The 20331-nt window shown below is 36.2% G+C and overlaps 5 protein-coding genes across 6 annotated transcripts; 2 read left to right on the top strand and 3 right to left on the bottom strand.

Annotated features, from left to right (window-relative positions):
- Window positions 1–304: 304 nt before the first annotated feature.
- On the top strand, window positions 305–3280 carry LOC133797280 (small ribosomal subunit protein uS3y). The gene is made up of 6 exons (XM_062235138.1): window positions 305–460; window positions 576–723; window positions 820–991; window positions 2559–2613; window positions 2705–2836; window positions 2921–3280. The coding sequence occupies exons 1-6, from the start codon at window positions 431–433 to the stop codon at window positions 3095–3097; spliced, it is 714 nt and encodes a 237-aa protein (XP_062091122.1). The 5' UTR covers window positions 305–430; the 3' UTR covers window positions 3098–3280.
- A 1493-nt stretch (window positions 3281–4773) lies between these two features.
- LOC133797277 (pentatricopeptide repeat-containing protein At5g44230) lies at window positions 4774–6999 on the bottom strand. Its single transcript, XM_062235135.1, has one exon. It carries the CDS (start codon window positions 6886–6888, stop codon window positions 4924–4926), a length of 1965 nt encoding a protein of 654 aa, XP_062091119.1. The 5' UTR covers window positions 6889–6999; the 3' UTR covers window positions 4774–4923.
- Window positions 7000–8297: 1298 nt separating this feature from the next.
- Window positions 8298–11321, top strand: LOC133797278 (replication protein A 70 kDa DNA-binding subunit A). Its single transcript, XM_062235136.1, has 2 exons — window positions 8298–8814; window positions 9487–11321. Exons 1-2 carry the CDS (start codon window positions 8555–8557, stop codon window positions 11090–11092), a joined length of 1866 nt encoding a protein of 621 aa, XP_062091120.1. The 5' UTR covers window positions 8298–8554; the 3' UTR covers window positions 11093–11321.
- A 34-nt stretch (window positions 11322–11355) lies between these two features.
- On the bottom strand, window positions 11356–12079 carry LOC133797279 (uncharacterized). Its single transcript, XM_062235137.1, has one exon. It carries the CDS (start codon window positions 11947–11949, stop codon window positions 11578–11580), a length of 372 nt encoding a protein of 123 aa, XP_062091121.1. The 5' UTR covers window positions 11950–12079; the 3' UTR covers window positions 11356–11577.
- A 1903-nt stretch (window positions 12080–13982) lies between these two features.
- Window positions 13983–17686, bottom strand: LOC133797276 (mechanosensitive ion channel protein 10-like). 2 transcript variants are annotated; one of them, XM_062235134.1, is made up of 6 exons: window positions 15847–17686; window positions 15617–15740; window positions 15154–15447; window positions 14870–15072; window positions 14378–14672; window positions 13983–14137 (listed from the first exon to the last, which is right to left on the bottom strand). In XM_062235134.1, the coding sequence occupies exons 1-5, from the start codon at window positions 17241–17243 to the stop codon at window positions 14396–14398; spliced, it is 2295 nt and encodes a 764-aa protein (XP_062091118.1). In that variant the 5' UTR covers window positions 17244–17686; the 3' UTR covers window positions 13983–14137; window positions 14378–14395. The 2 variants fall into 2 exon arrangements, with proteins under 2 accessions (XP_062091118.1, XP_062091117.1); XM_062235133.1 differs by having other exon boundaries at window positions 14374–14672; window positions 15847–17684.
- Between the last annotated feature and the right edge of the window lie 2645 nt (window positions 17687–20331).

Raw genomic sequence — 20331 nt, 5'->3', positions numbered from 1 at the left:
AAAAGACATAAAAACGTTATTTTTTATAATAAAGTTTTACACGTTATCTTTTAAATTAAAATTAAAAAATCTTATCACACACTAATTTTCTCTTGATATTTTTGTTTGTACGAGGCTTGGGCCCTTAAACTGGATTCTGTTAACCAAAGTAATAAGAAATTAGGTTTTTCGTATATGGGCCATGGGAAGGCCTGGCCTGCGCTCTTACAGCCCTTGTTACAAAAGGCAAAAATATAAGAGCAAATCTCATTCGTTAGTAAGTGACTGCTAAGTCAATAGTAACCGTCCGATCTATCTCCCCTTAATGCTTATAACCTCAGTTCTTTCTCTTCAAAGCCCTAGTTAGAATTCTAGGGTTTGAGAGCATCCATTTTTCAGCCTCCACACTCCTTGCTTCTCCAGATCTCGTATCTGCAACTTTGCTGCAAATATGGCGACTCAAATGAGCAAAAAGCGAAAGGTAATTCCTTTAAACTGTCTTAGCTTTCGATTTTGTTTTTTTCGCTTACTCCAGTTATTCGAGTTTTCTTCCAGGGTTATTCTAAGTTAACGTGCTTGCGGTGTTTTTTTTTTAGTTTGTCGCTGATGGAGTGTTCTTTGCTGAGCTTAACGAGGTTCTGACCAGAGAGCTAGCCGAGGATGGCTACTCTGGAGTCGAGGTTAGGGTTACTCCCATGCGCACAGAGATCATAATCAGAGCTACCCGGACTCAAAATGTTCTTGGTCAGACTCGGATTTCAATGCGATATTCATTTTTTTTTTTAAATTTAAAGTTATTGTTGTTTACAGTTTTTTTATTTATTTTGGATGGTTTTACAGGTGAGAAAGGTAGGAGGATCAGGGAGCTCACTTCTGTTGTGCAGAAGCGTTTCAAATTTCCAGAGAACAGTGTGGAGCTTTACGCTGAGAAGGTGAACAACAGAGGGCTTTGTGCTATAGCCCAGGCTGAGTCTCTTCGTTACAAGCTCCTCGGTGGTCTTGCCGTCAGGAGGTACTGCTACTTTCTCTTCTGATAACTATATAAAAAGTATTCACTTGAATATTATATTTTTTAACTTGGCTTTGAATTTTGTTGTATAGTGATTTGTACGTTTTTATTCAGTAGATATGTATATTCTATACAAGATTGGATTTTTTTATTTCAATTTAATATGCTGATTGGTAACTCTAGGACGTAAGACCCATCTCTAGAAGTGTTTTTACTTGGTCTCTGTGTGATAAAAAAGAACCATCAATAGTCTGTTGAATTGATCTCTTTGTAATTCCTGTTGCACTTTTTACATGTTATCACATTATTGCTTAAATGCTATGTCATCTACAAAGCAAATTGGTTTTCCTGTACCATCTTTGTGTCGGAAGGTGACGAAATAGAAGATCTTTTATAATTTTAACTTCGTCAAATTTTGTTGTTTTCATGCGGTACTGTTGACCGTACACTTCCTACTCGTGCATACCATGTTCCATCTCTTTGTTTCTTTAGTAGTCATCTGGAAAGCAAATAGTTCACTTTGTATGCATGAAGAATCCATTTGATACTCTGCTTTTTGGGTTTTGGTTACTAATTCTGGCGCCTTTCCAAAATTTATTCTTGCATAGCTGATTTCCAGTAGCTTTTGTTCTTGTGCTTCTGTTGTTTATGTCATCTACAAAGCAATTTGGTTGTTTTGTACCATTTTTGTGTCGGAAGTTGTCGAAATAAAGAGCTCCTTTACCATATTCTCTGTGAAAATTTGTGGTTTTCATGCAGTAACGTTTTGGGTGATACATTATTCATTGTCGATTTTTTTTGTGCATGAAGAATCCATTCATTATTCTGTCTTTGTCGAAGGTTTTGTTATTGATTCCTTCCTGTGCCACTCCAAGACTTGTTGTCTCATTGTTGCTTTTCAGTAGGTTTTATTCTGATACTAATTTTATACTGTCATCTACAAAGCAATTTGGTTGTCTCGTACCATCTTTGTGTCGGAAGTTGACGAAATAAAGAGCTCCTACATACCATTATATATGTGAAAATATGAGGTTTTCATCATAAACGTTTTAGGTGATACATTATACATTGTTGATTGTTTTAAGTTTAATCTTTATGTTTTTATTTCATTTTATGGATATTATATTTCATTTGTTTTTTTTTGTTTGTACAGTCATCCTTAAAGCAAATAGGTTACTTTTGTACCGTGTTTGTGTCGGAAGATGACGACATTGAAACTGCTTACCAGGCAATTACTTTTTGTTATGTGAATTGTCACCATATAACTTATGTTGTCTGGGTTGCCACACTTTACCAATGCCTACATTCATGTTGTGTATATTATTTATGGGCTTGTGTTTGCATGTTTTCTCTAGTTTGGTCTAGCTTCCTTCTCTTATTAAAAGTCTATCCTCTGTATAATATAAATATGTTGGCTTTATTTATTTATTTAGCGGTATACCTTGTTGTGCTGTGGTATTTTTCTCCCTGTGTTTACATCACCTGAACTTTTCCCACCGCACTATTGATTTTGTTTATTCTATCTGTGTCCATTGTGAAATTAATGTCATTCTGTGCTTTTTTTTTTCAGGGCATGCTATGGTGTTTTGAGGTTTGTTATGGAAAGTGGAGCTAAGGGTTGTGAGGTATGCTGTCGATCATTAGATATTTTTTCCCCTCACGTCTTTAAAATTATTCTCCCGTAATTTAGCTGTGAGAATTTTTGAATGAGAACAGGTGATCGTTAGTGGAAAGCTTAGGGCCCAGCGTGCTAAGTCAATGAAGTTCAAAGATGGATACATGATTTCATCTGGGCAGCCAACAAAAGAGTACATTGACTCAGCCGTGAGACACGTTCTTCTTAGACAGGTATGTTCAATCCTCCATTTTTATTCGAACTGTCTTTACTGTGAGCTCCATATGTATTTTATTTCTGAATTGTGTTTTGTTTAGGGAGTGCTTGGAATCAAGGTGAAGATCATGCTTGACTGGGATCCCAAGGGCAAACAAGGTCCTACAACTCCTCTTCCTGATATTGTCACCATTCATCCTCCCAAGGAGGAAGAGGAATATGCCAGGGAAGCTCTTCCAGTTTTGGCCCCCGCTGAAATTGAAATCCCAGTTGCTTAAAATCTTTTTTGTTAATCATATGCATTCAACTCACTATCTTCAAATTTTGAGTGCTTAGCTGCCCAGTTCCAAAGACATAGGCTGAGAGTTTTTTTTTTTTTTTTTTTACAAATCTTTTATGCTTCTGAAGTTTTGTTACAACTTAATGTTATTTTTGTTATAATATTGCTTAGTTTTGATCAATTCTTTTCAGTTTTAGGCTGCCGTAGAAATGCCTATATCTGATTTATAAATCGTGACAAATTTTGTTATTTTTCAGCAGAATTCAAATTGACTCTTAAGCTAATAATAATCAATGGATAAAGATTTGCGAAGTAATAAATATTGAATACAATGTGTTATTGCTACTCACAAGCAATCTATTAGCTCTAACGTGTTCTACATAGTAATAGAATTATTATTAGAAGCATCCGAACTCTATCACTTAAGGTTTGGAAGGGAACTATCGCTTGACCATTCGAATGCACACAACTTCAACATTCAATTTAGAACAGTCAGATGAGGGTGTCGGCCAAAACTGTTGGATAATGAGTCTGGAGCTACGTCTTAAAGATGGGAGCTGCTAAAAGACCCAATGTATATCTAAATTAAAAATATAAAATTTTTTAAACCCAATGTATAACCAAATTAAAAATATCAAAAGTTTCTAAAACGTAGTATTTAAGTATTATTTTTTTAACGAGAAAAATAAGTTAAAAATAATTTTGATTAATCATTTTTTTCTATTTTAAAAGTTTTTTAGCTGTTTTTTTAATTGTGGGTATTTAAATGTTACATTTTAGAAATTTTGGGTATTTTTTAGTCAAAAAAAAGTTTGGTATTTAAATTCTACATTTTAGCAAGTTTAAGTATTTTTCTAGTACAAAAATAGTTTGGTATAAAGTACAACACTATTTTATCTATCATTTACTCTAAAAAAAAAAAAAAATTTGCGACATAAGTACCTAATGTTTGGAGAAAATATCCGACATGGACCCAATCTATTTTTTTAGTGGGTAAAGTATCCAAAGTCAGTAAAACTATAATTCCGTTAGTCATCGTCCAGTTGAGCTCCGTTTGGTGATGAATAAACTATTATGTACCATTGCGTGATTGCTCCAGCTCACAACTATTTTTAAAAATTAATTTAATGGATTTTGGCGGCTCCGGTATCCCATTTACCCACCCAAAACTCGTAAAACTCAAACCCGACCCGTATGCACCCCTAAATACACAGTGATTGTCTCTTCATGATAAGTAGTGTATTGCTGTGTATGCATATGCTTAATTTGTGTAATCACATCTTATAAATGCCCAAAACGATGACGTACGAATGCACATGCTAGGCCTCAGACCAACCATTGTATCTTGACGAGGAACAGCTAAACAAGAGGATTCAAAGAAAGGATTAAGGGCGAGTTACGCTATTTATACGGCCCTTCTATCGTTTTTTCTACCTTTTTAACAAGACTATTCAGACTAAATAAGTCAGGTAAGTCGTACAAAATTGTGCTTATTCAATTAATATGAGCTTTAATTTAGAGTGGAAATAATATTTTGTGTAATTATGCAAACTTTTGGACGAGACTAATGTGATTACAGAGGAAAACGAGACTATCATAAGCTAGTTTTAAGTTTCAATGTGTCCATTATTAATGTATCCATATGTATTAACCATTTAACTTTTAAAACAAATATTTCACTTTAATTGTATGAATTTAAGTATCGTTTTGGGTACACCTATACTACTAATTCTCAATCTTAATAGTATGCTTCCTATCATACTTCATAACCAGATATGCGATTGTAACTGAACTTTTTAAACTTCTAACTTTGTGGTTCAACAATCACCAAAAATTTCCACAAGAGCATGTCCCATTATGGAAATGGTGAAATCTCATATTATCCCTGACAATGATCTCTCTCCCCGTGATTTTTGATGCACCACACATAACTGCATGACAATCTTCACATATTCTAAGGTTCTTCATAATCTTAATAGTGCAATCAGCATCAGTACTAAGCAGTCCATATGCCAGAGCTATTTTTTCGCTATGATTCAATAGCAAACGCTTTTTTTCTTCATCGTGAAGGTCATAAGTGACGGAATTCAGGTGTGGCACGTAACCATGAGCCTTTAATCTGTTCAGAAGATCCTCCAGTGCCTGCTTAATCTCAATGGACATTGGATGCCTCATATCACCGGCAAAGAACTCGTGTATTTCCCCATTCTTTCCTTCGATCCAGCTATATCCAGGATTCTTCTTCAAACCCCTTTCTCTCATTAGCTTCCTCACCTCCGAAACTTCATCCCACATTCCTGCCGATGCGTAAATGTTACAGAGCAAGACGTAGTTTCCAATGGTATTAGGCTCGAGCTCAAAGAGATTGTTAGCAGCAAGCTTGGCAATGTCGGGATTCCGATGTGTGCGACATGCTCCAAGCAATGCTCCCCACACACATGCATTGGGTTCCATTGGCATTGTTTTAATAACTTCAAGAGCTTCTTCCAAGCGCCCAACTCGTCCAAATAGATCTATCATGCAAGTATAGTGCTCCACAGAAGGATCAACACTGTAATGTATTTTCATGGCTGCAAATAATTGTCGGCCTTGTTCTACAAGACCAACATGGCTGCACGCTGTTAGAACCCCAATAAAAGTGACATGGTTAGGTTTTATCTCAGATTCCAACATATCATGGAATAACTGGATCGCTGCATGGCCGCGACCATGTATAGCAAATCCGAGAATCATTGAACTGTAAGAAAATACGTTTCTTTCCTTCATTTGCTCAAAAACCTTGAATGCTTCATCAATGCTTCCACACTTGGAGTACATATCCACAAGTGCGGATCCCACAACAACGTTTTCATGGGGTCCAAATCCTGATCTTTCTGCAACATCTCGAACCCATTTAGCATACTTCGACGCACCTAATTGTGCACAAGCCGAAATGACGCCAATAAGAGTGACTACATCTGTCTCTACTTCTTCAGTTTGCATTCGTTCAAAAACTTCCAAGGCCTCTCTTGGTCGAGCATTCTGGGTATAACCGGTAACCATTGCCGTCCAGGCCACTTTGTCCTTAACAGGCAACTCAACAAACAAGTCTCGCGCTGATTCCATATCCCCACTCTTCGCATACGCTACAATCAATTCTGTCCAAGAAATCACATCTCTATCAGGCATTTCATCAAACACCTTGCGCCCACATTCTAAAAACCCACACTTAGCATACATATCAATCATACTATTGCCCACATACAAATCTGAAGCATACCCGCCAACCAAAATCGTATGTGCATGCATCTGTTTACCTAAATCTACGTCAAGAGCAGCACTACAAGCCTTGAAAAACACAGAGAACGTAAATGACAAAGGCCTAGTACCATCTCTTCTCATACAATTATACAAACTAACAGACTCTGACAGCAACCCTTGAAGAATGAATCCGCGAATCATAGCATTCCATAAAAATGGATTTGGGCATCTAACCTGCTGGAAGATTAGTCGAGGATAAGTCTCCATTGGAACATGAAATTTCGTGAGCGTTCGTATAAGCTTAGAAAGGACAAAGCAGCATTGGTCAAGGCCTTGACAGAGGAGGTGGGCGTGGACCTGTTTGATGCGTTTGACACTGGTGCAGCCATCCAGAGCAAAGATGAGTTTGGACTGTAAAAGCTTTTGTTGTTTTTGAAGCTGCGATGGAGACAATAGGCATAAGAGTTGAGTCTCTCGTTGAGGTTTCCAGTGGAGGAAAAGATCAATTGGAGCAGAAAGAGTGTTGAATCTACGAGACAGAGTAGGCATTGCCACAAAGAGATTTCAAAGGCACTTGGGTTTTGGAAGATCATTTACTGTTTTAGTCTGTTGTGTGAACCAACTAACTGCTTGTGAAGTCCGATGTGGTTGGTTTTGCATTGCTTTTGCATATTTGCCGAGTTTTTATGCTAAACCACCAAATTTATTATTCTTTTTTGCAAAATAAATGTATTTGACTTGATTTGATTTTAGTGAATAAAAACTTCCTATTATGGAAAATAAACTTATATGGAGAAGATAATACCAAAATTAGTTATAATTATATTCAATTATTTATAATATGAATTTTTTTGAACGTATATATAAACAAATTATGATAGTGTATTTTCTTCTATTTTGACAAAATAGATTAAAAATTATATTTATTTAAAAATGAAAATGTTAGTAACACATACTGCATACTCTTTGTTTCGTTGCAAATTATGTTAATAGTTTTCTTATAACTTGGTCATGATTGAAACTCTGGGATCTTTTTGTTGCAACGGTTATGATGTCTCCATTGATACTGAACATCCAAGGCCCGAAGCACCTCCTCCGCAGTAGGTACAATTGCTTGGCATTGTTTGGCTGGACAGAACCCTTTCGTTTATGTTGCTAACGCACACAAGAAAACATGGCTTTTCTTCGATGAAGAACAGTTTATCAAAGAAGCTGCACAAAAAACAAAATACTTGCCACACAGCAACTGAAACATGGTTTCAAATCAAACATACCGGAAGAAAAACTACAGTAATAATTGTGACATCACAAGCTATTAACGTAATGATGTATAATTATTCTCAACTACACAATTAAAAATAATGTTATCATCACTTAAAATTATTTATGACTAAAATTTAACATATTATGTAGCATTATTCTATAAAAAAAAATACATTATTTAATAGAACGACACAAAATAAGTAAAACAACAATAAATTTTAAAAAGACAACAGTGAATCATATAAGCCACAATAAACTTGAAAACGATAGTAAAGTAAAAAACGACAATTATACTAAAAACGACAACAAACTTAGGAAACAACATCCGTCGACACTAAACTTGAAAAACGACGTCAAACTAATAGAAATCAACATCAAACATAATAAACAGAAAAACCACACGACTTTTATAAACGACAGTATTTGATAGAAACGATACCACTTATGATAACGACAATAATTGAGGAGAACGATAATAAATGCGAAAACGACAGCAATTGGCTTCTTTTTTTTTAAAAAGACCACAAATAAATTTTTAGTTTATCTTTTACCGTTAAAATTACTGGTGGGTGTTATTTAGTTCGTCTAGGCGGAACGAAGACGGAAAATGAGATGAAGAAATCGTTGAATTTAAATTACTAAAATACCCTTAAATGAAATAAACATTCGAGATAATCCGAACCCATCCGCTCTACTAAATAGTAAATATGGAGATATATATGGTTTCTTAGTCGGTTATTTGGTTCTCAAGTGCGCCCAAATAACGCCCCCGCCAATTCCAAATCTTCATATCTCCAAACCAAAATTTGGACCTCTTCCTCCATTTCTCTCTCAGAGGACTCTGACCACCTCCGAATTCTACTTCCATTGGATTCGGATCCCTAATTCAGTGAAGCGAACGCTCAATTCGTTCTAACCCTCACGCTTAGGGTTTCTCTTCTAGAGTTTAATAATGCCGGTGCACCTAACGCCCAACGCCATTTCGGCCATCATAGGCGGCGACGTGAACTCGAAGCCGCTCGTCCAAATCCTGGATATCAAGCTCATCGGTAACTCGCAGGAGAGGTTCCGACTCTTGATCTCGGACGCAGTTTCCACTCAGCACGCGATGCTTGCAACTCAGCTCAATGACCGAGTCAAGGACGGTAGCATCAAGAAAGGATCGGTCATCCAGCTGATCGAATACATCTGCAGCGTTGTCCAGAAACGCAAGTGAGTCCCTCATTCTCTAATATTTTACTGGCTAGTGATTGTGTTAATATGAAGTAATTCTCGATTCGTCGTTGACATTTCGTTTTTGGTAATTTTATTAGGATCGATATGCCTCGTGTCGAGTGTATGCAGTTTAGGATAAGTACTTCCTGAGATGCTTATGTATATATATTTTAAGTTATAGCGAAATTGGTTGAAATGTTGCTTAGTAGAAGCTAGATTTTTACTTTTTAGTAATAGTATTAGGATTTTTTGGAGTCATATTCAGTAGGCTGAGGTACAAATATGGTCTTATTTCTTGTTTCTAGCACTTGAGCTCCTTTCTATCCATCGAAGATTCATAAATTCAACGTTAATGATAGATTACTGGCATTTGAAGAAGTGAGTTTGTACAATTTGATTTCTGGAAGCCCTCCATTAGAGGGATTTTATTTGATTTTATATCATGTTTGTTTGTTTTTGTTGAAATTATTGAAGTTAACCTCGACTCTGTGTGGCACAAAGCACAATATGTGCTTGGAATAACAGCCTATCATGCAATAAAGGATAATCAACTTAAATATTTTGTGAACCTTATGAACGAGGTTTCCTGATCGATCTGTGTTTCACTGTTATTTATTTCTTTGTAGTTGTTTCAATTTCTAAGTTCGTAAAGACTTTTGATCCATGCAGGATAATTGTGATTTTGAGCATGGAAACTATTATACCGGACTGTGATATGATTGGGAATCCAAAATTTTCTCTCGAATCTGATTCAACAGCTCAGAAGATGCAACCGAATGTCAATCTACAGCAGCCAGCTAGGGTTTCCAATAACCGTTACCAACCACCTCCTGTAGCCAATGTGCAGGATTTCCGGCCTGCTGTTCAACCTCCTTACCAACCACCTTCTAATTACAAAAGTCATGGCACTATCCTTAAGAATGAGGCACCTGCTCGGATCATTCCTATTGCTGCACTGAATCCTTACCAAGGCAGGTGGGCTATCAAGGCAAGAGTAACAGCAAAAGGGGAGCTTCGTCGGTATAATAATGCCCGGGGAGATGGAAAAGTATTCTCCTTTGACCTTCTCGACTCTGATGGAGGGGAAATACGTGTAACCTGCTTCAATGCTGTTGTTGACCGCTTTTATGATGTTATAGAGGTTGGTAAAGTTTACATGCTTTCAAAAGGTAGCTTAAAACCTGCTCAGAAGAACTTCAACCATCTGAAAAATGAATGGGAAATATTTCTAGAGGCAACTTCAACTGTTGATCTTTGCCCTGATGAAGATGGTTCTATTCCAAAGCAGCAGTTTTCTTTTAGGCCTATTAGTGATATTGAAAATGCTGAAAGTAACTCTATTCTTGATGTTATCGGTATTGTCGTATCCGTGAATCCTTCTGTTCCTATCTTGAGAAAGAATGGAATGGAAACTCAGAGAAGAATTTTGAATCTTAAGGACTGGTCAGGCAGGAGCGTTGAGCTAACCCTATGGGGGGAGTTCTGTAACAGAGAAGGTCAGAAGCTGCAGGATATGTCTGACACTGGATTTTGTCCTGTTTTAGCGGTTAAAGCAGGCAAGGTCAACGACTTCAGTGGGAAATCAATAGGTACAATATCTGCCACTCAACTCTTCATAAATCCAGATTTCCCAGAGGCTCATAGTTTGAGAGACTGGTTTGATCAAGGTGGCAAGGATGCTGTATCACAGTCCATTTCTAGGGACATGGTGCCTGGAGCGCCTAAGAATGAGATTCGGAAAACTATATCTCAAATCAAAGATGAAGGTCTAGGAAGATCGGATAAACCAGACTGGGTCACTGTGAAGGCTACAATAACTTTCATGAAAACCGATACTTTCTGCTACACAGCATGCCCGTTGATGATCGGAGATAGGCAGTGTAGCAAAAAGGTGACAAGGTCAGGAAGCAGATGGCAGTGTGACAGATGTAATCAAGAATTCGACGAGTGCGATTACAGATACCTTCTTCAAGCCCAAATTCAAGATCATACAGGATTGACTTGGGTGACAGCATTTCAGGAGTCTGGGGAAGAGATTTTGGGTTGCTCGGCGAAGGAGTTGTACTTGTTGAAGTTTGAAGAACAGGATGATGCCAGATTTGGGTCCATAATTGGACAGAGGGTTTTTAACCAATTTTTTTTTAGGCTCAAGATTAAAGAGGAGATGTACGGTGATGAGCAAAGGGTGAAAATCACTGTATTAAAGGCTGATAAGGTGAACTACTCTTCAGAGAGCAAATACCTGCTTGAGTCAATATTAAAGCCCTTACGGTAATTAATGCTACCAAAAATGAGTAGTTAATGAAGTAGTCTTCATTCCGGAGAGCTGATTTTCAAGTCTACTGAACAGGTCGTCGAATTTGTTTTCGAGCATTCTCCGCAGAAAATATTTTTATGTGCCTCGTTGTTTTTGTTGTAGCGAATCTAGCTAACATTGATTCTACAATACCATTAATTGAATTGCAGATTAAGCATTTAATTAGAAAGTATTCAAATTGCCATAATTATAATCTCATTGGTGAAGTCAGCCTTTCCAAATTTCATGATAATCCTTGATGTTAGTTCTGATTCTCATTTAGTGAAATCAAGAATTTCAGAATTCACAGTTTCTCACCCCGAATAATAAAGCTGGAGAGTCACAAATATTACACGAACGAAACAAATAGACACTATTACATTACACAAACAGATTACATTTAAACGAAAAATCAAGAATTTTGCATAATTCTCTCAATAAACTAAAAGGTGAGTGTTCCAAGCTCAGCCCCGTTTAACCGGATCGAAGTTGGATACACCGATCACAGCGCCGATGATGGCCGTCACTACAACTCCGCCAGCTGCAATGCTAAGCAAGAAGTTCTTGAGCGAGGGAGAAACCCCAGACTCGGCTGCCTCGGCCACCTGAGGGATCACCATCGACGCCGTCATCATCCCGGCCGTAAATCCTGTCACCGCCTTCTCCTTCAGAGAAGCCCTGACTTCGAGCATTCCGCTCGATCTTGGTGCCGCGGCCATGGCCTTAGAGGGCCTCAATGGGAGTGGCTTGAGGAATGCCTCGGAACTCGGAACCTTCTTCTGGCTTACCGCGTTTGTCAATGGCATCGCCATAGAAACTGCCGAAGTCGCAACCATTTTAGTGTATGTTTGTTCTTTGATTGAGAATTTGGAAAAGGGGAATCGGAGTGGAGTGGTTTTGCGAAGGAGAGAGGGGGTTTGGTGTTTTGATACAGAGGGTGGGAATGAATCGATGGGAGTGTGGCTAAAACGAGAGGTGGAAGTCTTCAGATTTTGAGTGACCTTGTTTTTTTCTGTTATCCCTGTCCTACGTGGCGGATTCTCCTTTCATGCTTGGTAGATAACGTTATCTTATTGGTCCAATCCCCATGCAAGTTACAAATTTTCAACTGGTGTCGATGTGTCTTGACACTCCCTTCGTTTCAGTGGTGTACGACTTCTTTGGCTTTTTGGGCCCTCTGTCGTCGTTGGGCTTGCTTTGGACGGCCCAATGTATAAAATCATGCGTTGTTGATCTGTACCAAGGATGATCAACTGCTGTTTTACCTTAAAATTCGATTTTTGTCGCAATATATTATTTAAAATACTCACAATAATCATCACAAATTTCTCCCTAAATTCGTTTATACGAATATAGTTTCCTGCCCAGTCAATAACCGGTTTCAATTTCCAACTTTGCTCTGATGATAATATGGTTACGAGTATTGCCTAATAGGTCAACGGTAACACATCGTAAAATTAACAAAGTAATGTTGTTGGTTATACGTTTTTAATGCATACGCTAAATTAGCATGAATTGAATCCATGATGCTGAAAATAAAATTAGAACAAAATTACTGCATTGAGTTGCACATTAAGTTGTCCAGTCTCAGACCTCTCCAAGTTCAATCTCCATACACCCATCTTGATTGATCGAGAAAACTGATTGGAAGAAAAACCATTTGAATTTTCATAATCAAAGAAATATCATAATCTCCTATTCTTTCTGTGTTATCAAATTAATAGACAAAAAATAAACTTGAAGAGAAACGTGTTCTCCTCGAAAGATTTAAATAGATAATAAAAAATATTTCTTATTAACACCAACAAGCTAACACAACCACATTGAATAGTAAGCAGCCCCACTTTCACATTCCCCTAGTACTCCTTGTGACATATCCTAAGACTAGAAATACTAAGGGGTTGTTTGGTATGCAAGAATTTAGATACGGGAATGAGAATCTGAAAACTTTTTCATGTTTGATAGTGGGTTTGAATTTTTTTAACCTGAGAATCTATACTCCAGGAGTTTTAACTTTTTCTGATTCTAGATTCAAGTGAAACTCATCTGACAAGTAGTTTTCAGATATCCAAGAATGTGAAACACTTCAAAATTATTATTATTTTTTTTAAAAAAAAATCTTAAACCAATAATTTTTTAATTAATAACTTATTTTATTTTTGAAGCTTATAATATAAAAACAAATATACATATATCAAACTATAAAATAATAAATAATATTTATTTATTTTAATAAATTTATTTGTAAAGCCTTTATATTATTACTTTAGTTTAAAATAACAAATAAAATATTATTAAAAATAAAATAAGAATATTTTTGTAATTTTAAAAATTATACTTGATTCTAGTATTCAATAGATATATTGTTTTAATTTTGTTAAAAAATATTTTATGATTAAAATTGTTTATAAATTATTTTGATGAAATATAATTATTATATTAATTTTATAAAAATATAAAAACTTAACAGATTCTTATGCATAACCAAACACAAAAAGTGATATTCTCAGGAATTAGATAAAATTACAATGCACAACCAAACACAATGACGTAAATTTCCATACTATCGGATTACCCTCTTTAACTTTCCCAGTAATATGAAAACTGTGAACTCCTCGTACCAAAAGGCTCCTAAACAATTTGCGACTCTACACATAATATGGAAACTCTATAAGACACTTTTCATTTATTATTTTTAAAAATTCAAAAAGTACCAACAGCTAATTAAGTATATCTGTATTAATGTGAGATACATAGGTAGCTTTAGGTTTTAATTAGTAAACAGGTAGCTTTAGGTTTTAATGAGTAGAATTTCACCAATATGATGGCATTTATCTTGGTATTATACATATGCAAATTGAGGAAGATGGCTATCAACATTGCTCTTGAATTTTCATTCAAAATCCCAACAAAATTTGTTGATTTAACAACCAAAAAGACAGTGGATCTGAACTACATTAATACAAATGAATGAGGATATTTAAAAAATAAAATAAAATAACCTACGCTGTCCTCCATCCACACCTGCCATGAAAATAAAAATATTAATAAAACAATTCGTTTCCTAAATCATAAGCCAACTTGAAATTTGATTAAATCACCACCAAATATCTAGAAAAGGACTAGCAGCATATAACCCAAGACTGAAGGCATTGCACAAAGCCTAGGTCTCAGGACCACAAAAAAAAGATAATTTGAAACTCTTGCCGAATCAAAAGAAAGAAAAGACTAGTCATTTGTTCGAGAAGAAGAAGAAGTACTTGCAGAGGAAAAGATTTAAGATCATCGCCATGTGGAATGCAGTGCTGCAGCAGTGGCGTTACCAACAAAGTTGGCTTGAATTTCTTGAGGCAGCAGCCGGTATTTTATGCCAAGTTCTTCAAATATTCTCTTCAATTCTAATACTAGATCGGATCTTCGGCTGCTCTTGTCCCCATAGTTCTGAAAATTTATGGTATGAGTAACGTACAGAGCTATTGTCATCTTGTTCACATCTTGAATATCCTTAACCACCACACTATGACTAGGACGCCAGTGCTGAGGTTTTCTCTCCAGGTACCTTAGGCATTCAAAGATTCAATTTCAATATTTTTTCAGTGGAAAATGGTATGTTATGTTTGTTGTTTTAGCTATTTAATCAAGTGGTATGCTATTCCTATTTCTGTGCATAGCGATTATGATAGAACAAGTTGTTTTAATGTCATGCTAAATAGTTAAGACTTAATAGGCAAGGTAAGATAGGTATAGTGCACATACGTTTTTAATCTTTCTTTGAGAGCTCCAATAGTCTCAATCGACGTAGAGAAATCAACAGCAAATTCAACAGCATCGCCCATTTCAGGACTTCTGTAGAAGTTGCTGATGGGCTTCGTTGCCAGAACTGAGTTCGGATAAAAGATTTTCTCGTTATCATATCTCAAGAAAACCGTCGACAAAATGTTCATCTCTTCAACAACCATCTGCGAGGCATCAAACATGTTAAGCATGTCATGTTACCAAATAATCAAATCAAACAAACAATGCCATGGTTAGAGAGGTACCTGTACTCCATCAACAACGCAACGGTCCCCTACATCAAATGGGTGCATCACAAACACAAATATGATGGCTTCAAACACAGTCTTGGCGGTGTTACCAAACATAAACACAATCAGTAGAAGCTGGGATGAAATTAAAACAAGTATTTGTGTCGTTAAATATCCCATCAAGATGAACCACACGATAATGATCACAATAACAACAATTGCAGAGGTTAGCCTATTTAGCTCCTCTATAGCTGTTTTGGTATCGTTTAGTGAATGAGCAAGTGATTTGCGTTCAAGGTAGACATTCACCTGCAAACAAGACAAATTTAACTATTAAGAGTCAATGAAGACTTCCTCTCAGCCAGAGCTTTTTGTTACACCAATAATCATTTGATGATGTAGTTTTCTAGGGTCATTTGTACTAAAACTTTAACATCATGCACAAATAATAATATTTACTAGAAAAGCAAACACATACGAGCCAATTCTTCAGAGATTTTCTCCTGATTTGTTTAGGTTCTCCAGTTCCTTCAAACATAGGAAATATAAGATCCACCTCCTCTTTCTTAAGGAATCGTGAGAGGTCTTCTTCATCAATGTGCCTAGTGCATTCAGTAATGATCAAAAGTTAAGAAAAACTAGGAGAAAAACGAGTACTCATCAGAAAATTCCTAGTTTCCTACAGCTTAAAAGGGTGGATTTTCTTACTTGTTACCAGACTTGGCTACATTCTCAAAAATCCGATAAGCAGCCGCCTTCGCTTCCCACTCACTGTCAATCTCCTTGTCCAGCTTCTCATCTTCGTCCTCGTGATCTTCCAAAGTATTGGAAATGGTTGACAAGCCAGTAACCCTTATCACATTAATCAACCCTTTCATGGTCCAAGCAGAGACCTTCTCTGACTTCATCTTTTTAAGCTTTTCAACATCAATCACCTCTTCTTTCCCCATTTGTTTCTCCTCACCTTTTTCCTTCTTCAAATTTCTGAAACTCAATTGCCCTGTACTTGGTGTTCTGCCAACCTTTTCTGCCATCTCCATCAACGGAGGCCCAGAAAGGGTCCTCAAAACATACTGATGAAAGATCGATTCTTGAATCCGATCAAAGAATCGAGTGCACTGAAAGGACGACGATAACAACTTTACTAAAAGGTTTTTCACCAACCATATAGCTGCTCCAATCAGAAAAGAAGCTAAAGCCCTCGTAACATGATTTAGAATCTTGTTTGTTTTTCTTGATCGCTTCACTCCTCGATTGAACAACAAACCCCAAGTCAAAAGTATCAAACTCAACCAAATGAAGACCTGAACACTCTTCTTCAACCCATAAACGAAATACAGAACCTTCTTCTGTAACAGATAGTTCATCTCAATCAAAAATACTAAAAAATTAATAAACCACTCTGTGACCAGTCTACCGCATATGACTACCAAAACCAGAACACACCATTTCCATAACTCCAAACCCCAAATGAATTTCTTTTGCAGTCTGTGAATAGTTAAGCTTGCAACTAAAAACCCCACTATGCAAATGAACAACACCCACTCAATCAAACGCATTACTCTCACTTTTGGTTTCTTACTCGAGTACACCTGCCTAACTTTAAGATTGGCTGTCTGATAAACTTCGTCATCCTCATCCTCCTCGGAGTCTGGTGCTCCGATCAAAGGCGTTCGTGGAGTAATGGGAGCTGATCTTTGAGACTCTCTGGGTGTAGTGGCTGTGCTTTTTCTGTTCGGTGATGTTAAATTAGGTGAGTTTCTAAGAGGTGAACTCGTATTCGATTTTGATGGAACCTTCTCTTCAGTACGATAAGGCGGTGGTGGCTCAACTAGTCTTGACTTGGGCTTAGAAAACGGTGACCTCGCTATCGGAGCTCTCGGGGGCTTAATCGTTGTTGTCGTGCTCTGAAGCTCCGTTAGCTCAAGATTTGAACTTTTCGACTCTTTCGGAGAAAGCCCACTTCTATAATTCTGAGAAACAGGGTATGAAGTTGATCCTGAGCTTGATTCTTTAGAACCATTGATGGTTTCTTCCGTACCCGATATCTGCAAAACGACATCTTTCGTTCCATTCTTCTCTACAACCCCTTTACCAGTCTCCATTCCCGCTTCAAAGTGTAGAAAGCTCTTGCAGCTTCGAAATTCCGAGAAGCTAGAAACTTTCCGGGAAAACAACCAGGACAGCTGGTTGCATTAGCAGAAACTTCACTACGAGTCTTTTTATGCTGTCTGGGACAAGCAAAGCATCAACATCACAGTTCGATATGTTCGGCTACTTGTTTCCTCGCATAGGTTTTCTTTTTCTCTTCTTCCTGGGAAAAGAGACACAGAAAATAAATAAAAATTGGTAAAGTGTCAGTAATGGCTAAGTCTGAGGATGAACTTAGTTCAATAGGATAATAACAAGCCACGAAAGACTCTAAATATGGATTGTATATTAGATTCTATATCGACGTTGGCATATTTGAGTGGATTTTTCCTTTGTTGCTATGAAAAGGGGAATATTGTGAACAAATTTCGTACTTATTATAGAATAATGATAAAATAAAGTGGACAAATCACAAAAGGAGCTCAACATGTCGTGAATAACTCATCTGGTCCTAGATAAAAAAAGTTAGGTGGAAGAAAGAAATAGGCTGCTGTTGAATTACAAAAATACCCTTATATGTACGTAATAATTAGGGTAGGATGGGAATATGAATTCTGTGTACCATCACCATGTGCCCATGATCACCTATCTTTGCTGCTCGATGGCGGGCTTGAATAGAAGAACTGGTAAAACTGATGAGCTGGAGGCAGCGTGTTTCAGTCTGAGTAGTTTTGAGTTTTAAGCCTAACCAAATCTCTCAATAAAACATAAAAATAATAAAGTCACACAGAAATCTCTCTCTCCAGTACATTTATTAATTTTTTAGACGTAAAGTTCTCAGAAAAATAAATATATAAATAAATAAACCGAGATAAAGGAGTTTACAAGGCTTGAGCACTGAAATGACTATTCCTAATTAGTAAAATAAGAGTGATTTGTGTTATGTCCGTGGAAGATAGAACGTGAGTTTAGACTTTGGTACATATTAAAATAAAAGGCTCTTTTTCGTATCTTCAAATGCTCTTTAAGCAGTGAATTTATTCCAAGAAAATAAGAACAAGAATTCCCCTAAAAAAAAGAGCAAAAATCAAATAAAATGAAGAAGTAGGCATAATACTACACTTTCAAAAAGAAGAAAATCATTTCCATACAAATAATAAAAAAAAAGAATAACATCTGTGGGGGCATTGTGTAGAAAGTAAGATTCTAGGATCTTGAGTATGTAAGGCCTAAACTCCTCACCCATAAAAGTAATAAATTCAAGAAGTAGATGCCATTTTTCAGTAAGTACAAACAATCCTTATTTTTGCCTTCTAAAGAATATGTTAGTATTATTGTGTACCAATTATACTATGTCAACTCTATGAACTAATCTCAATTCTTTGTTAAAATAAAAATAAAATAATAATGAAGTCTAAACTATTCTAACCTCAAAAGCCATGTGTTCATAATTTTTAATGTTTTATTATTTGGAGTCAAATATACGTCGCTCTCTGATTTCGTAATTCGTACGTTTTTTTACTTGTTATCGTATTCGTATCCCATTAATTTTTGGATTCAAAGAACGAAGAGAGGAAGTGAACATAATTATAATACTCAACTTAAATTTGCATGATTGGAAACTTTGTTATATATGAGCAAGTTGCATGGCAATATTATTAATTATCCTCAAATATATATAATCAATGAATATATAAAACTTTACTGTATATGCAGCAAAAACCATGCAGTACGTCAGGAAAATTGGTTCAAATTATTCAACTTAATTGACTTAGAACTGTTTTGCTATTCATATTACTTAGTTTTCTTCCAATATTATTTTATCGTATATCATTTTTTAATTACAATTGGTGGAGATTTTTTTAAGGCCCCATTTTACATATTAGGTTTTAATCATTTGTAGGTTTATCAACTCTTCACCTCACATATCATCATGACATGACTCGACATATTTAAAATAAAAATAAAAAGTATTTAATGGATATGATCAATCATATTCAACATGTTTTTTTTTTCTTCATTCTTTCTTTTTCGCAGAAAAATTATTAGAGTGAAGTGGGGACAGCTAGAAACTGCATTGACACAGACAGAAATGAAAAAGGCCAAAACAATTGAAAGTGAATTCTATACAAGCTTTAAGCAAAATAAAATTTTCATATACAAGTTTCTCAAAATCTAATGAGAAATAAAGAGAGGAGGCCAAAAGAATTCGCGACTTTTATTATTATTTGAGGAGGAGAAATAGGAGAAAAAGACATTGAAAAGTCCATCAAGAAACTATGGCTCTCTAGTCAAAAAAAGTTTGCCACATAATTGTTATAATACATTTGTCATTGTCTAAATTAATATATTTTTAATTTTTAATTTTTTTTTATCTTTGGCCTCTGAAATAAAAGGGTGCCTATTTGGTTCATTAGTCTCAACAGCAATAAGAATTAATTCGTCTTTGAATATGCTTTTGTTTATTATTATAGTTCGGCCGGGGCTATGAGGAAGTTACTTCCTTTTTGACAGTTATTTCCCATTCTCCTTCCTACCGGTTCTTCCACATCTCCGGCCACCTTCTCCTCACGTTCTCCATCAACTCCTCTCTATCTCACTACAAAAAATAAGTCTTAGCTACATATTGATGGCAAATAATTTGTATTTAGGAGCTAATACATTTTTTGCTAACAAAATTTTTTGGTAGCTACTAGCTAATACCCCATCACTAAAAACATTTTGCTACAGAAAAAATCGGTAGCAAGTGTTCTTTATTTGCTACTAGCATACTGTTATCTCAAAAATCAGCAGTGAATGACATGGCAGGAATTAATTACGCGTGGCTAACACCTGGTAAAACCTGTGTTCGACTATCGACCAGGAAGGTGTTCGGAGCTATGCGATCGGTCCATTCATACGACTAGTCTGGTCGATAGGCAAGTAACACACGGAGGAAATCTTAAGCAGTTATGATGGAATCCGAAATTTTCTCCCATGATTTCCTGAGTATCCGATTATTTAGGAAATAATATCTGTAACAAATCAATGTAAATCTTCCCTGAGCTTATAAATAGTAGAAGAGGGCTCAGGGAAGGGGATCCGATCCTTTTTCCCTTTTTC

Source organism: Humulus lupulus, chromosome 8, assembly GCF_963169125.1.
Source record: "Humulus lupulus chromosome 8, drHumLupu1.1, whole genome shotgun sequence".
NCBI lineage: Eukaryota > Viridiplantae > Streptophyta > Magnoliopsida > Rosales > Cannabaceae > Humulus > Humulus lupulus.
Note: the sequence above shows the minus strand (reverse complement) of the source record. Positions and strands in the feature narration are given on the sequence as shown.

Bases quoted from the DNA above. Each gene is read 5' to 3' on its own strand.
- LOC133797280 (XM_062235138.1), top strand. From the start codon at position 431: ATGGCGACTCAAATGAGCAAAAAGCGAAAG. The intron at 724-819 runs GTCAGACTCGGA...ATGGTTTTACAG, and splicing joins CCGGACTCAAAATGTTCTTG to GTGAGAAAGGTAGGAGGATC. The intron at 2,837-2,920 runs GTATGTTCAATC...TGTTTTGTTTAG, and splicing joins GACACGTTCTTCTTAGACAG to GGAGTGCTTGGAATCAAGGT.
- LOC133797277 (XM_062235135.1), bottom strand. From the start codon at position 6,888: ATGCCTACTCTGTCTCGTAGATTCAACACTCTTTCTGCTCCAATTGAT.
- LOC133797278 (XM_062235136.1), top strand. From the start codon at position 8,555: ATGCCGGTGCACCTAACGCCCAACGCCATTTCGGCCATCATAGGCGGC. The intron at 8,815-9,486 runs GTGAGTCCCTCA...TGATCCATGCAG, and splicing joins AGCGTTGTCCAGAAACGCAA to GATAATTGTGATTTTGAGCA.
- LOC133797279 (XM_062235137.1), bottom strand. From the start codon at position 11,949: ATGGTTGCGACTTCGGCAGTTTCTATGGCGATGCCATTGACAAACGCG.
- LOC133797276 (XM_062235134.1), bottom strand. From the start codon at position 17,243: ATGGAGACTGGTAAAGGGGTTGTAGAGAAGAATGGAACGAAAGATGTC. The intron at 15,073-15,153 runs GTACCTCTCTAA...GATGCCTCGCAG, and splicing joins GCGTTGTTGATGGAGTACAG to ATGGTTGTTGAAGAGATGAA. The intron at 14,673-14,869 runs GTATGTGCACTA...TGAATGCCTAAG, and splicing joins CTCAAAGAAAGATTAAAAAC to GTACCTGGAGAGAAAACCTC.